This window comes from Streptopelia decaocto (assembly GCF_964273445.1).
Source record: "Streptopelia decaocto genome assembly, chromosome: 12".
In the NCBI taxonomy this organism is placed as follows: domain Eukaryota; kingdom Metazoa; phylum Chordata; class Aves; order Columbiformes; family Columbidae; genus Streptopelia; species Streptopelia decaocto.
In genome coordinates this window covers 2,039,666-2,053,078 of record NC_138667.1, presented here as the reverse complement: position 1 = coordinate 2,053,078, position 13,413 = coordinate 2,039,666, and the positions used below count along the sequence as shown (strand labels likewise).

The 13,413-nt window shown below is 46.6% G+C and overlaps 1 protein-coding gene across 1 annotated transcript; it reads left to right on the top strand.

The window, feature by feature from the left end:
• The first annotated feature begins 116 nt into the window (after positions 1-116).
• On the top strand, positions 117-12,058 carry GRPEL2 (GrpE like 2, mitochondrial). Its single transcript, XM_082063741.1, has 4 exons — positions 117-283; positions 5,252-5,420; positions 6,106-6,187; positions 7,827-12,058. Exons 1-4 carry the CDS (start codon positions 225-227, stop codon positions 8,180-8,182), a joined length of 666 nt encoding a protein of 221 aa, XP_081919867.1. The 5' UTR covers positions 117-224; the 3' UTR covers positions 8,183-12,058.
• Positions 12,059-13,413: the final 1,355 nt, after the last annotated feature.

The window sequence follows — 13,413 nt, the reverse complement described above, 5'->3', positions numbered from 1 at the left end:
TTTAATACAGTTTTTAATGAACAAGACGTGAAACTTGTAACGTTATTACGACCCTAAAACTGCGCAGCCGCGGGGTCCCCGCAAGCCGCACCGGGCCACGCCCCCTCGCACCGGGCCACGCCCCCGCAGCCGCGCTGCCCGCCGGGACTCGTAGTCCGCGCAGGGGCTTCTGGGAGCTGTAGTTGGCGGGCGCGCCGGCGCGTCGCTGCCGCAGTCACTCCGCGATGGCCGCCGGGTCCCTGCGGCGCTTCGGGACCGTCCTCGGCGCTCCGCGGCGCGGCAGGTACGTGAGGCGGTGTGAGGGAAGCTGTGTCGTCCCTCTCCCTCAGCCGGCAGCGGTCGCGGCGGTGACCGCTCCTCTCCGGTGGCGGGCTCGGTGTGAGACGTGGCAGCGCCCCGGCCCGGGCCCGCCGCGGAGCCTCGCAGCCGCCACCGCCCTGCGGCGGGCCCGGCCTGGGCCGCCCGCGGGGGGTGGGAGGGAACCGCCGCATCTGGAATATTGTGTCCAGTTGTGGCCCCTCAGTTCCAGCAGGACAGGGAACTGCTGGAGAGAGTCCAGCGCAGCCACCAAGATGCTGGAGGGAGTGGAGCATCTCCCGTGTGAGGAAAGGCTGAGGGAGCTGGGGCTCTGGAGCTGGACAAGAGGACACTGAGGGGGGACTTGTTCATGGGGATCAATATGGAGAGTGTCAGGAGGATGGAGCCAGGCTCTTCTGGTGACAACCAGTGACAGGACAAGGGGCAATGGGTGCCAACGGGAACACAGGAGGTTCCATTTAAATTTGAGAAAAAACTTTTTCATGATGAGGCTGACAACGCTGGCCCAGGCTGCCCAGGGGGTTGTGGAGTCTCCTTCTGTGCAGACATTCCAACCCGCCTGGACACCTTCCTGTGTAACCTCAGCTGGGTGTTCCTGCTCCATGGGGGGATTGCACTGGATGAGCTTTCCAGGGCCCTCCAACCCCTGACATTCTGGGATTCTGTCCCCCCAGAGATACCCGCTTTACCCCCCATGAGGGGTGCACTGCCCACCCTTAGCTCCGCAGAAGGCCTGGGACAAAACCAGGCTCTCAGTAAGTGTGTTCTTTCCAGGAAAAGTGACATTTTGAGGAAAGAAAAAAAAAAATTGAATTTTTAAGAAAAGCATTTCTGTGGTCAGTAAGTCACGCTGTGGTGCGGTTCCTGCCGCACATATCTACGTGTGATTTCTGCATCTCTTCATGCCCATCAGAACCGTTTATTTACAAGTTACAAGTTCAATGTGCTCCTCAGGTTTTATTTTTTGTAAGGATGCTGCACCTGTACTTTCAGCATGTTTTGGATGGTCAAGGGAAAGGGGTCAGTGTAATTGTGTCACTATTTAGACATAAAAAGTGTTCAGTCATATTTTTGGAGGTTGCAAAATATGGCTTGTACAAGTGAAATCCATCACAGGTGCTTCGGTTATTCAAGTGAAATGTGGGCAGGATAAAAGAAAATAAAGTCCAGGTGCTTGCTGGTTTATCCTAGAGTTTTCTCTCTGCAAATAAAAAACAAAAGACCATTTAAAGACAGTAAAACAATTCTGCAGCACATAAAAGAAGCATTTGAGTTTGGGACTAAATGCGAAGATGCATGTCTGAAAGTCCTTCTGCTTTTATACGTGTGAACACTGCTTTGCCTCTCTGAAAATGTACACCAAGTTTGGAAGGGGTATACAGCACATTTGGAAGAGGTGACTTGGTCTGATGGGAGCTGAGCCACCTTCTTCCTTTTGTGGAGAGTCACCTGCACCTGCTGTTGGTGTGAAACTCCTCTTTGTACCCAGGTTCTCTGTGGCCGTGCCTGTGTCACAGCCAACAGCAGCAAAGCAGCAGGTGCTGGGGCCCAGACACCCACACTGGGAGCCTGCTGCCCATTTACAGCCCTCTCATGTTAGAGTGAGCTGTACAAGCTTGTTCTCCAGTTTCATCAAAGAGGAATCCACATAGTATTAATCTCTGGTGTCACTCTCTGATGAAATGGAGTCACTGGGGGTAATTAGATTTCCTTCCAAAGCACGCTTATCAGAGCTAAAACACTAATGCGGATGTTTCTGTGTGTGTTGGCACTTGTGTGGTTTGTCATGCTCTTTTGGGAGGAGGAGGAAGAGAAGGAGAAGGGAGCATTAAAGGAGAGATGGGATGGGACCCTGTGTTTGGAGGGAACGTGACAGAGTCCGTTAGGGATGGTCAGGTATTGTGCCTGTGCTCCAGAGAGGTGATACTGTTCTTCTGACGGGAGGGATCTGTTCTCAACATCTGAGTTCTAATCTTTAAGGACAAGTGGCTTAAACCATATGGATACTACCAGCTTCTCTGCTATATCTATTTGGCTTTCTGTGACATCAGTTTGTAAATCTTTTCATATAACCAGCTTAGTTGTGTAATCCCTTCGCACATTTTGGCATTTCCACATGTCTGTCACTTGAGGATGTTTCAACTTCCTCCAGTGGGATTTCTGCCTGTTTTTGGGGCAACTGTGGTCACGACTGTGTTTAGAAGACGGATCACACTGCAGTGATCAGACTGTAAATAGCATTTACCTTTTTAGTGGAGTATTCCTTTCATCCCAGAGCAAGAAGTAAATTGAGCGGCATTTTCAATTCCCCATAATAGTCCTTCTTAAGAATTCCCTTTGGAGTCAGTCTGCGGTTCTTGTTTCTTGTCTGCAACTTATAAGGCAGGTTTGTCTGAACAGCATATGATAGCCGGGGCGTTTCGCTGCACGAGGGAGTGTTCTGTGCCTTGGTTTCGGGAGCTGCAGAGAGGAGTCCATGCAGGCAGCTCTCTGCTTCACGTAGGCAGGTCCCTGGAGCTGAGGCGCCAGCTCATTCCTACCCCTCTCCTCCTACACACACAACACACCCATTCGTGTAGTGTAAACCACTTCACTGACTTTTGCTTCTTGGATGCAAAAGAGTTAATTCGTTTTTATAGCTTTTTCAGGACCAACCTGTGAGCTGCCTTGCAAGGCTGCTTTCTCAGCTGCATTTCAGGTTCTTTGATTCCTCTGTAGCATAGCTAATTTCCACCCCTGCAGCTCTTTAAATTAAATATGAGATGATAAAGGACAAAGCTTGTAGTTGGTACTTAACACAGATACACCTTTTATTTACAAAGAAAGCTTTACAGTTGTTTGAATCTTCACGGATTGATTGTGACGGCTTGGTGAAGGGGATCCTCTCTCACAGGAGGCTTCCTCACTTCCCCTGTAGTCTACTTTCTATAACTTTGAAAAAAGTGCTATGTTAATCAGTCAGCAACACGAATGTAACAAGCATCTCAAAAATCATTCAAGATGGGGTCTCATGCCATAAGCAGCCAGGTTAAAATGTGGGGGTTTCTTTCATATTGGCATTCCTGGAACCCAGAGCCGCAGTGACTGGGCAGCTCTTTGAAAAGAGCCTCCTGACAGCCCCTCGTCCGGTTCCTTAAAGATCAGTGCAAGGAACATCCTACTCCAGAGCAAGTGTGCGTAGCAAAAGCACTTTCAGACTCGTATTTGGTGTGTAATGTATTGAAAATTAGCATTTTGATATACAGATTCTGCTTTACGTACCCACTTAATCAAAAATGCTATATGCAAATGTCTTCAGGTGGGAAAAGGAAGTTTGTCATTAGTGTTATGGAACATGTAGCAACCTTGTATTAAAGATGAAATGAGGGAACGTGGGCTGCTAAGCAGGGAGTGGTAGGAGATGCTTAGTGGTCTTTGGGCAGACATGAATCTCTTAAACTGTGCTTTGGTCATAGAGCTGAGCCGGTCTAAGCCCTGGCTGCCACCCCAAGGGGGACACCTCTTCCCTTCCCCGTGTTCTCCTTCCCACGTCTCGCCAGGCTTCATGAGTTTGTCTTGTCCTTTGTACTGGCACTTGAGCTCATCTGTGAACAAACCTGTTCAGGGACACAGACAGCAAAGTCTTTTGTAGGGCTAGTTTTTGGCTGGTTTAACTTGCTGAACCTTTGTTCTGCACAGTTCCAGTACTGGAATAAAGGGAGCAAACCTGTCCCTTCCAGTTTCCACTGTAAACTCAGCTTAGCTGGGTTGCTGAACAATGCTTAAGTGTTATGACAGATTTGATAGCCCCAAAAACAAAAGCTGTGCACTTCTGTGACATTGTACCCGAGCAACATAGCCTTGCTGAAAAGTAAGAAAGCTTAATGGTGTGGGCTGGTAACATGAACTTGGTTATATTGATTGTGGGGCCTCAGTAACTCCAGGCAGTGTCAAATTATACTGTACAAACACAGAAGTTCGAGTCAGTGCCAGTGCAGTGGTTTCTGTGTTTCACATGGTAGATGTGCACTTAGCATATGCAAAACCTCACTGTTAAAGGGGATGTTGAAAGCCCTGCTTAGAGGAAGATCCCCGGTGTTCCCACAAAAGGAGAGGGAAAACTCTTCATTTGGCTCCCAAAGGGACAGCATTGTTACTGCAGGTAAAGGGCTTTCTGGAAAAGAACAGAATGAAGTGAAAAATTGTTTCTTTATTTTCCAAAGTTTTTGGTGTAGTGGTTTTCATCATCTTTGACCAAACTGTTTTCAGCCAGACTTCTGTTATCTAGTTTCTGGGAAACGTGGGAAGTTGTTACGCTGTAGAATAGGCTGCTAAGCACATAGGCAGTGTTTATAGAGCTCAATCCAATTATCTGACTCTTTGGTTGTTTCATCATTTCATCTGCAAGTTGTGGAGTCAGCCTCCTGGGTGAGCTCCACCTGCTGTCCCAACGTGAGCCACTGGCAAGGGTGGTTTTCAGTTGAAAAGAGTACTTAAGATGAAAAAGTCTTTGGAAATAAGGTGAGTTTCAGTACTTGAAGCTCGGGCTTGTTTGGGGATTTTTTTGCCTTTGGGACTTTTTCATTGCCAGTAGAGATAAAAACAGTTGAAGAATATTAGGGACATTTTTCAGTTGACACATTCAGTCCCTTTTCCAAACACAGTTAACAGTGCTGTGAAGGCCATGGAGGAAGGCCCCAGAATATTTGGGCTGCACACAACCTGGTCACATCTCTGACAGTTTTCTTTGACCCCATGTGGGTCTAAAATAAAAGAATTTTTCAAAACATCTGTTTCTTTGTGTTTCTGTGGTAATTGTCCACATTTTCCAAAAAGAGCTAAAGTTTTATCTAGCATCCGATGTACCTTTTTTAAGAGAGCCTGCTTTACTAATGACATTAACTAGAATTCTTTTTGACTCTGTTGTTACTTAACTTTCCTTCTTTGTCACTAGTTTGTATTTCAGGGGCTCTCCATGTGTTTTCAGCACTGCAGCTCAGCAGAGAAGTACAGGAGACGAGTGTGGCCCAGAAGATCCCCGTGATGAGCCTAAGCATCCCCTTTCTGACTGTGCCTTAGAGCACAAAGCCATCAAACTGGAAGAGCAAGTCCGGGATTTAACTGTGAGTGCTCTGGGTGGTTGCACTGTGAAAGTACAGTCTGCATTCCCTAGAAATACCATCTGTCAGTAGTACCTAGAAACAAGACACGGGTAGTATGATCCTGCTAGGCAAAACTGTATTTTGGAGGTGGTCTGGTCAATTCTTTCACAGCGTTACACAGAGGGAATGGCAGTAGCTTCATCTTTATTAGCGTCACATATTGTGTCACACCAGGTCCAGATTGTCCAAGAAGGAAAGTTGTCTTTAGTGACAGTGGTGTGGTAGAAATGGTAGGGATCATGTTCTAGGGACTTTGAAGAACAGATATGAGTAAGGGGAGGATTAAATACTGCAGCACTGGGCAATTCCAGAGATGATTGCCCTGAGGGTACTACTGCACTGAGCAATAGATCAGTGGGTTGCAGATATTTTGCTGAGGCCTCCAACTTGCCTGCTGGAGAAAGGAGCGTCTGCGGAGCTGCAGTGAGTCACACAAACCAGCGCTGCGCCCCGAGTGCTGCTTTTGAGGGAGTTGTGCTGATTAATCAGAAGGATTACGTTTGCACATAATGAAAACGCAGGAGCCCAGCACAACCTTCTGACATGAAGTGTGCGCTTTTGTAATAGTTTCTAAGGGATTGCCAGCTTGTCGGGAAATGTTTTGTAACTCCTTGCTTGATGTCTCCCCTTGCTGTTGTGGTCACAGGAGCGATACCGGAAAGCTTTGGCAGATTCTGAGAATGTCCGGAGGAGAACGCAGAAGTTTGTGGAAGATGCCAAGCTCTTTGGTAAGCCAAGCGAAGCAAAGCTGTGCTTACTGCCGTGCCTGCCTGAACAGAAAATGCTGACCAACAACTTTTCTCTCCCCTCGTCCTGTCCCCGTTCATTGTAAAGCCTGGCACAGTGCTGGGCCTGGACTGTTGGTGCCTGGGCTTACTCGCTATTTTTTCTATATATCCAGTTGTGTCCTATCAGGTTTATCTCAGTGATGGTTTTGTGATTTTTTTCTTAATAAAACAAGGCTGGTGCGACTGAGTGTAATTCTACTGACTCGAATGAAATTACAGGTTCTTCTGTAGCCTGAGAATTTGCTCTGACAGGGTGTGTTCCATACTCTGATCTGTGTCATCAGGTTGTGATCTCCTTTAACAGCCTCTTCTGCTCTGGCTTTCAGGAGGTAGATCTTGCCTAGGACAAAGCTTGTCAGTTCCTGTATTAGATGTTATTTAAAATTTCTATAATAAATACTGTAGCATCAGTGAAGTGAGCTGGATTTGTAGCTTTGGCAATGGAGGCAGGTGAAGGGGGAAGAAACTGCTATTTAAATGTTGCACTCTGCCAGCACTGTCTCTGAGAATGAGAAACTGTTATTCTCCATAATGCAGGAATCTTGGGAGGTTTTTTTGTTAGTTAATTCCTGTAGCTTTGAAATTAGAGCTCCTCTGTTTTTCTAACTGGTCTACCCATCGTGTTATAAAACGGCTGTTGAGTTTTGGGATAATCAGCACCTTTTATTTTTGAGGTTGGTGTGTTTGGGTTTTTTGTTTGGGTTTTGTTTTGCTGTTGGTTTGTTTTTTGTAGCTCTTTGAATTTTAGATGCATTATGCTTCAGATTTGGAGAAAAATTAGGTTCTTTATTAAAGTTGCTCGTGGAGTGAGGCACGGGGGTCTGTAGAGCATGAAAACAGACTCTGGTACAAGAGGAAGTTGTTGCTCATCAGTCTGCTTCTGTCTGCTCCTTTGTTGCTTCTCCTTCGTGCTGCTTTGTGCTGTGGATGTTTAAACATGTATGTACAAGTAGAGACAGCACCAAAGTATTGTTTCTCTTTCTTTGTTTTCCTAATGTCTCTTTCCAGTAACTTAGTTATGGCATCTATATATAGACCGGGAGAGCCTGATTTTCCTGAATTTCTGCACAGTGTAATACACCACTTCTGGAAATGTCTATAATCTAAGCCCATTTTTTTCTAATGAAAAAGACTGCATGACTTTTTCATGCCTGACCCAAAGACCAATTTATTCGGTCCTTTCACAGCAGTTTTAACTTATGAATAAAACTGTGGATGTACTTTTGAATGGCCATGTACTATTTTTACTTCCCCGCATTGTGTTTGTTCCCCATGTGCATGTGCATTAATGCTCTGCTTTGTCAGGTATACTATATATATGTGTTGGTGTGTGTAGATGTACCTTTCCTGCATATACCTTGATTTGAGGAGTCTTTAGATTGCTACCTGTCTGATGATAAAGCTTTGGCTACACAATACAGAAGACACTGTCTGCTCTCACTAAAGTAATGGTTCAAATCAATTAGCAGCTGCAAAGGTGCCTTCCAACTGCTGTGACTTTGTGCCTGTCATTGGTACTGTAACTCTGTATGTTCTGTAAACTGCCCTTCATTTACTTCTTGCTTCTTTGTGCCTGCAGGGATCCAGAGTTTCTGCAGGGACCTTGTGGAGGTAGCAGATATCTTGGAGAAGACCACCGAGAGTGCCGCAGAAGAAGCGGAGCCCAGTAACCTGAGTCCGACCCTGAAGAAAATCTATGAAGGCCTCTCTCTCATAGAGGCCAAATTGCAAAGTGTGTTTGCCAAACACGGCCTTCAGAAGATGAACCCTGTTGGTGGCAGATACGATCCGTATGACCACGAAATAGTCTGCCACGTGCCAGCCGAGGGCTTGCAGCCAGGCACGATAGCGCTGGTGACGCAGGATGGCTACAAACTCCACGGTCGCACTATCAGACACGCGCTCGTCGGCGTGGCGGTGGAGTCACAGGAATGACCTGGGCTTATCCATGGGGACCTTACTCAGCACGCAGTCACAACTGCAGCTGCATGTCTTTACTTATTTATTAAGTTAGGTTTGTATTGTACGTTGGATTCTTTATAATGTGTGCAGTCATTTTGCCAATAATTCTAAGGTACTTGTATATTTAATAATCCTTTTTGGAGTGTGCAGAGTAGTACTAGGAGTCCTGCTATTTGTCAGAAACGTGGCACTGTATCCCCTTTCTCTGTTGCTCGTTTCTCCATTAAGACTTGTATGGGGGACATACGGGAGAGAAAGGGAAATTCTCTGAGAGCTAAGGGATCTTGTCTCCCTGTTCCATCTCTGAGACAGACTCCTGCAGTTGCCGCCAGGAAAGTAACTTCTCTGCCTCAGTTTCCATATCTGTATTAAGGGAATATAATAATACTTATTGACCTACCTCACAGGGATGTGGTGAGGCTGTTTCTTTGCAAAGTCCTCAGAAGAGGAAAAGCCCAAAGGGCTGAGTATTATTATCAGGCTGGTTTTGGTGTCCTCCCTTGTCCCCACATCCCTCAGGTGGGGATGAAGACGATCCCTTGAAATGACATTTAGGGGCAGCTTTTTCTCATGTCACTTCAGGAAATCAATCCTGAATTAATGAAATCTCTGTCATACTGTAGTCAAATAGGGATGAGGTTTTAAAGAGAATTCAACTGTTAGGTCAGACTTGAACGTGTTAATATTTCTTCTCCAGGTAAACCATCAGCTTGCCTCCTTGTTCCTAACGGTAAAACAGGGAATAGTGGTTCTTGGTGGAGCCAGAAAACTGTTCTCAAATCTCTCTTTCTCCAACCAAAAAGTATATTTTAGAGGAGAGTAATCTCTCTTGCCTGAGGGGTATTTGTGCAGCTTTCAAGCATGATAAACTACGTGTTCTTTGTTGCAGTTGCTGGCAAAGTGGAGAGGTGCCCTTTAGCAGGAAATCTGGACTGTTTTGCTTTTTCAGCTCTCCAGTAATGGTACTCGGGTAGCACTAACTTCCAGTTCACGTTCAGATTCTACTTTTGCGTGGTCATAGTAAATATTAAACCTTTTGGGTTTTGACACAAGGAGAAAAATCTTTTCTACTAAAAGTCTCAAGTGGCCTTGAACCGATTTTGGCAGCAGTGATGAGAAAGCAGGAGAAGCAGAAGGCTGAGGAGGCGAAAGCTGACCTCGAGCCGTCCTCTTGGTTGGAGGCGTGTTGTTGTCACAGCACGGCATATGTATTTCCCAGTGGTCCTTTTGCCTGGGAGTCCATTTATCTCAGCTGAAAGGATCCAGTTGGTGAGTGAGATCAGAATTTAACCCTTTACAGAGCAGCAAGCAGTGTAGTGACAGAAGAGTTACGTGAACCAGCCTATGGTCTGCACTACACAAACCCAAGGCAGGAATGGTTGTTTTCAGGTTGTTTCTTACTGATTTGTTAATTCCTGCCTTTTTACTTTCTGGAATTGGATCCGTGGCCAGACGGTTATTTCAGATCCACTTCCAAAAAATTCTTTACTTACGGTGGATGCCATCACTGGTTTGGAAGAAAGCTTATTCTTCTCCCATTCCTTTGCAGGCTTCAGTTGTATAATCCTTTTGTGGTGGACTTGAAGATTACTGCAGCCTTCAATTAGCAGCTATCAACAGTCTCTCATCTGGGGAGACTATGTGCAGCTGTTATAGTTGATTGACATTCCAGAAATTTAAGGAAGATGCGCATTTCTAATATGCTCCATGCAAGCTGCTTTAGTGACAGCTGTATGCAGGTGATTCAGTAGTGGATACTTTTTGAATTGCCATTTTCTGCCTCTGTGGGGTTAGGTTTTCAGAGAGGCACTTCAGATTTCAACCCCGAAACAGTGCTTCGTTGCAGTATAAGTCACTTTGGACAAAGCTCTTGTTCAGTGCTCTTGTTTGTTGGAAATTTCAGAGAAATACAGGAATTCCTGTTTGTTGTTTCGCTGGTCTACGTGCTAAACTGGGTCACCAGGGTATGCAGTTACTCAAGACAAAGAACAGGTAAAATACGAAATGTGGCAATGCAGGTCTTGCTGTTCTGCACCAAGACTGTGTGCAGCCTGTTCAGAGGAAACCGTGTCTTCAGCAGGAAGGAGCAGGTGGGTTCTCTGCTGCCTCTTCAGCCCCTGCTACATCAGCTGAGTCTTTTTGCAATAGAAGGGCAGAGCTGGCTATGGAAACTAACTTTGAATGTGAAACTTTATGTATAAGGAGCTAAACAAAAGTAAAGGCTTTTTACCCAACAGGTAGCTTGCTGTCACAGGAAGGCTGCAGCTTACATGAGCCAGATTTAAACGTAGTGTGTGAGCAGAAGTGATGGGATCCAAGTGTTCTAGACTGACCCCCAGAGCCTCTTGCCTGTGGAAGTGCGTAGAGCTGCTCAGTCCGCCTTCGGAGTGCTGGCCGGGCCTGCCTGTCCCCTCAGCCAGCACTCACCCGTGTTTGCCTTAAAATACCCGAAAATGCACTCCAGACCTTCTGTCTGTACTGAGAGGTTATTGATCAGCTTGTGTGGATCCGCTTTCACCGAGGCACCGTTGCAGGGCTGGCGCAGGAATTGAAGGGGTCCAGTTCCTGTGCAGCCTTTCTTGCCCCTCCATGGGGCCGGTTTAATTTTGGGCAAGCTATTTTCCCAGTTCATGGCCCAGTTTATGAAACTTCTGTAGGATCTTATTGGGCTTTATGATGATTACTGTAAGATGTTCCCATTGCTTAGAGACTTTTACAGAAGTTACCAAAGAGAGAAATGCTGTAGCTGTTTTTGTCCTAGTTTCTGCTTCCTTTGAATGGTGAAGTGAAAATGAAATAGCCAAACCTGGATTCCATTGCAGAATCCAGATTTCCTAGGCAAAATTTGATTCTCCTGCCTTTCAAGCACACTTAATGGTCCCTTTTATTGTGGATGAGGTTGCGTAAGGGTGAATCGAATTTCTGCTTTGTAGGTTCTTGCTCCCTTATCTGCGCTGTTTGTGTAAAGCTTGCACACTCAGCACGGTGGGGCAGAGTCCCCGCTCGTGCGGTTCCGTTGCACTCTGCAGAGTTACACCAGGGAGGAGCTTTTTCTCTCTGATCACTTTATTCAATGACTATTTAATAAAACGCAGGAGTGCGTTAGCAGGGACAGAATGGCAGAGGAGAGGAAGTGTCACGTACCTCTTAGTCATTTCCAGTTTGCCCAGCCATGAACTGAAGAGCTCGAGCTGGGGACGCAGACAGCTATAGGTGAGGTGTGCGTGATGCTGCATTTCTGCTGTGGGGACGTGGGCAGCCCCACAGTCCGTGGGCATTGGCCTTGTCCTGTCCCCATACCGTCCCCCACCAGTGGCACCGGTTGGAGCTGAACTGGAGGAGCCCACAGTGGCACTGGTGCCGAGCTGGGCTCTGGGCTCTGACCACGGGCAGTGCAGAATGTCAGTGTCGCTTTGTGAACCTTACATCCTCAGTGCTTCATCAGCGGAGCTGCTGTTGAGACAGCTGTGATAAATCAGTAGCTATTAGCAATCCTTTAATTTAAAAAAAAAAAAAAGTGTATTTAAGTTTTATATTGTGAATATTGTAGTATTTTTTTATTTTAAAACTTGAGATGTTTTGATATTACTTGCAAAGTCAAATGAACAAAACATTGCTAATGTCCAAAAATCTAAATCCATTTAGTTGGTGGAAAACCTGTATATACTGTATTTTTTTGTGTGTTTGTGTGCTCTTTGTTTACCCAAAGGTTCCGGCTGATTGAAAAACAAAGACTGAAGTGTGGGAGTGGTGCAAGTAATTGACAACGACATTTGAGTTAATATTGGAAAGGGCTGATTTCCTTCAGATGTCCAGATACTGTCCATTTGCTAATAATAATAATAATAATAATAATAATAATAATAATAATAAAGAACTGCAGTTGTTTCTTTTTCCTTTTTTCCCTGCCCCAAAATGCTGCCCATTCTGACTGCCACTCTCATCGGGTAGGACTGAGGGTTGAAAGCTTTCTCACTGTTCCTGATCCCATCGTGCATGGCAGTACTTTGGTGAACATTTTACTCACAACGCTTTAGGTGCACTCCCAGAAGTGCACACGTGTGTGCATCATCTTCCCTCGGCAGGTGAGTTGTTGGGGATTTAGTGGAAATCTTGATATCTGGTTTTGGTTTTGCCGTTCTGTTCTCTCACAGCTGCGCTTTGCTGCAGTTTTGCCCTTTTGCGTTGGTGAGTTGTAGCAGGCGAACCGTATGGCAGCTCCATTGAGGTTGGCTTAACATACAGTGTGTTTAGCGCTTGTGGTGTCTGCGGGCGGGTTAGGGATTTGTTGGAGAAAAGAACAGGCTTGCTTTGTAGGGCTGTGATTGTAACATCGCATTCTCCCTCCCCGCGTCCTCTGCAAAAATAGCTGGGCCTCCATTCCTGGTTTTGCCTTAGTCTTGCAGCAGTTGGTGCTGTGCTTGCCTGTTCTCCTAAAGCTCTGACTAGAAAAAACCCTTTGCAAAAGATGTGGTGAAATCAGGCCGGTTAAGTAAGAGCTCATTAAAACCTGGGGCGTGCTGCAGGAGTATTTGTGTGCTGTTTCAGGCTGTTTTGGGAACATCACCTCCCCGCCCTGGTGGGTTGATAATGCCCATTGTAAGGACTGGTAGTTTTTGTGTGTGCCCCCCCAAAATGTTCATGCCTGAGTTTCTGGGTTGTGCGTGTTCCCCCATGTGGGAACTCAAGCGTCTCCTGGCTGGGGGATAAGAGAGGGTCTGTGCTTGTGCTGTGTTTCTCCTGAGACAAAGTTGAGTGGACAGATTCTCCAACTAAATGTTGTCATTTGGTGCAGAGCCAGCACGGCGCTACAGCAGGCTCTGGGGCTGCAATTACATGTCCTACCAGTTCCAGAGATTTTGCTCAGCCTGAGCCATCCTTTGTAATCTGATGGGATCCCCATGGCAGGAGCCACGTGCTGTCGGGCACCTTGTTTTGCCCAGGGCAGAAGCTGCAAGTGAAAGCTTGAAATGCCCTTGTTGGTGCATGATCCAGCCTGCTCCCGTCCGCCAGGTGCTGAGCACCGGGTGCTGGTGCCCATGTGCAGACTGAGCGCGTGGAAAACGTGCACGGGTGGCAGCTTGGCCCGAGTACTGCCCTGCAGTGCAGACCCCAGTGCAGCGGGCGAGAGGCAGTGCTGAGGGCAGGCTCCTGGATTTGGCCCCTTGGACCAGCGCGGGGTTGATTGTGAGGGTGGTGCAGGA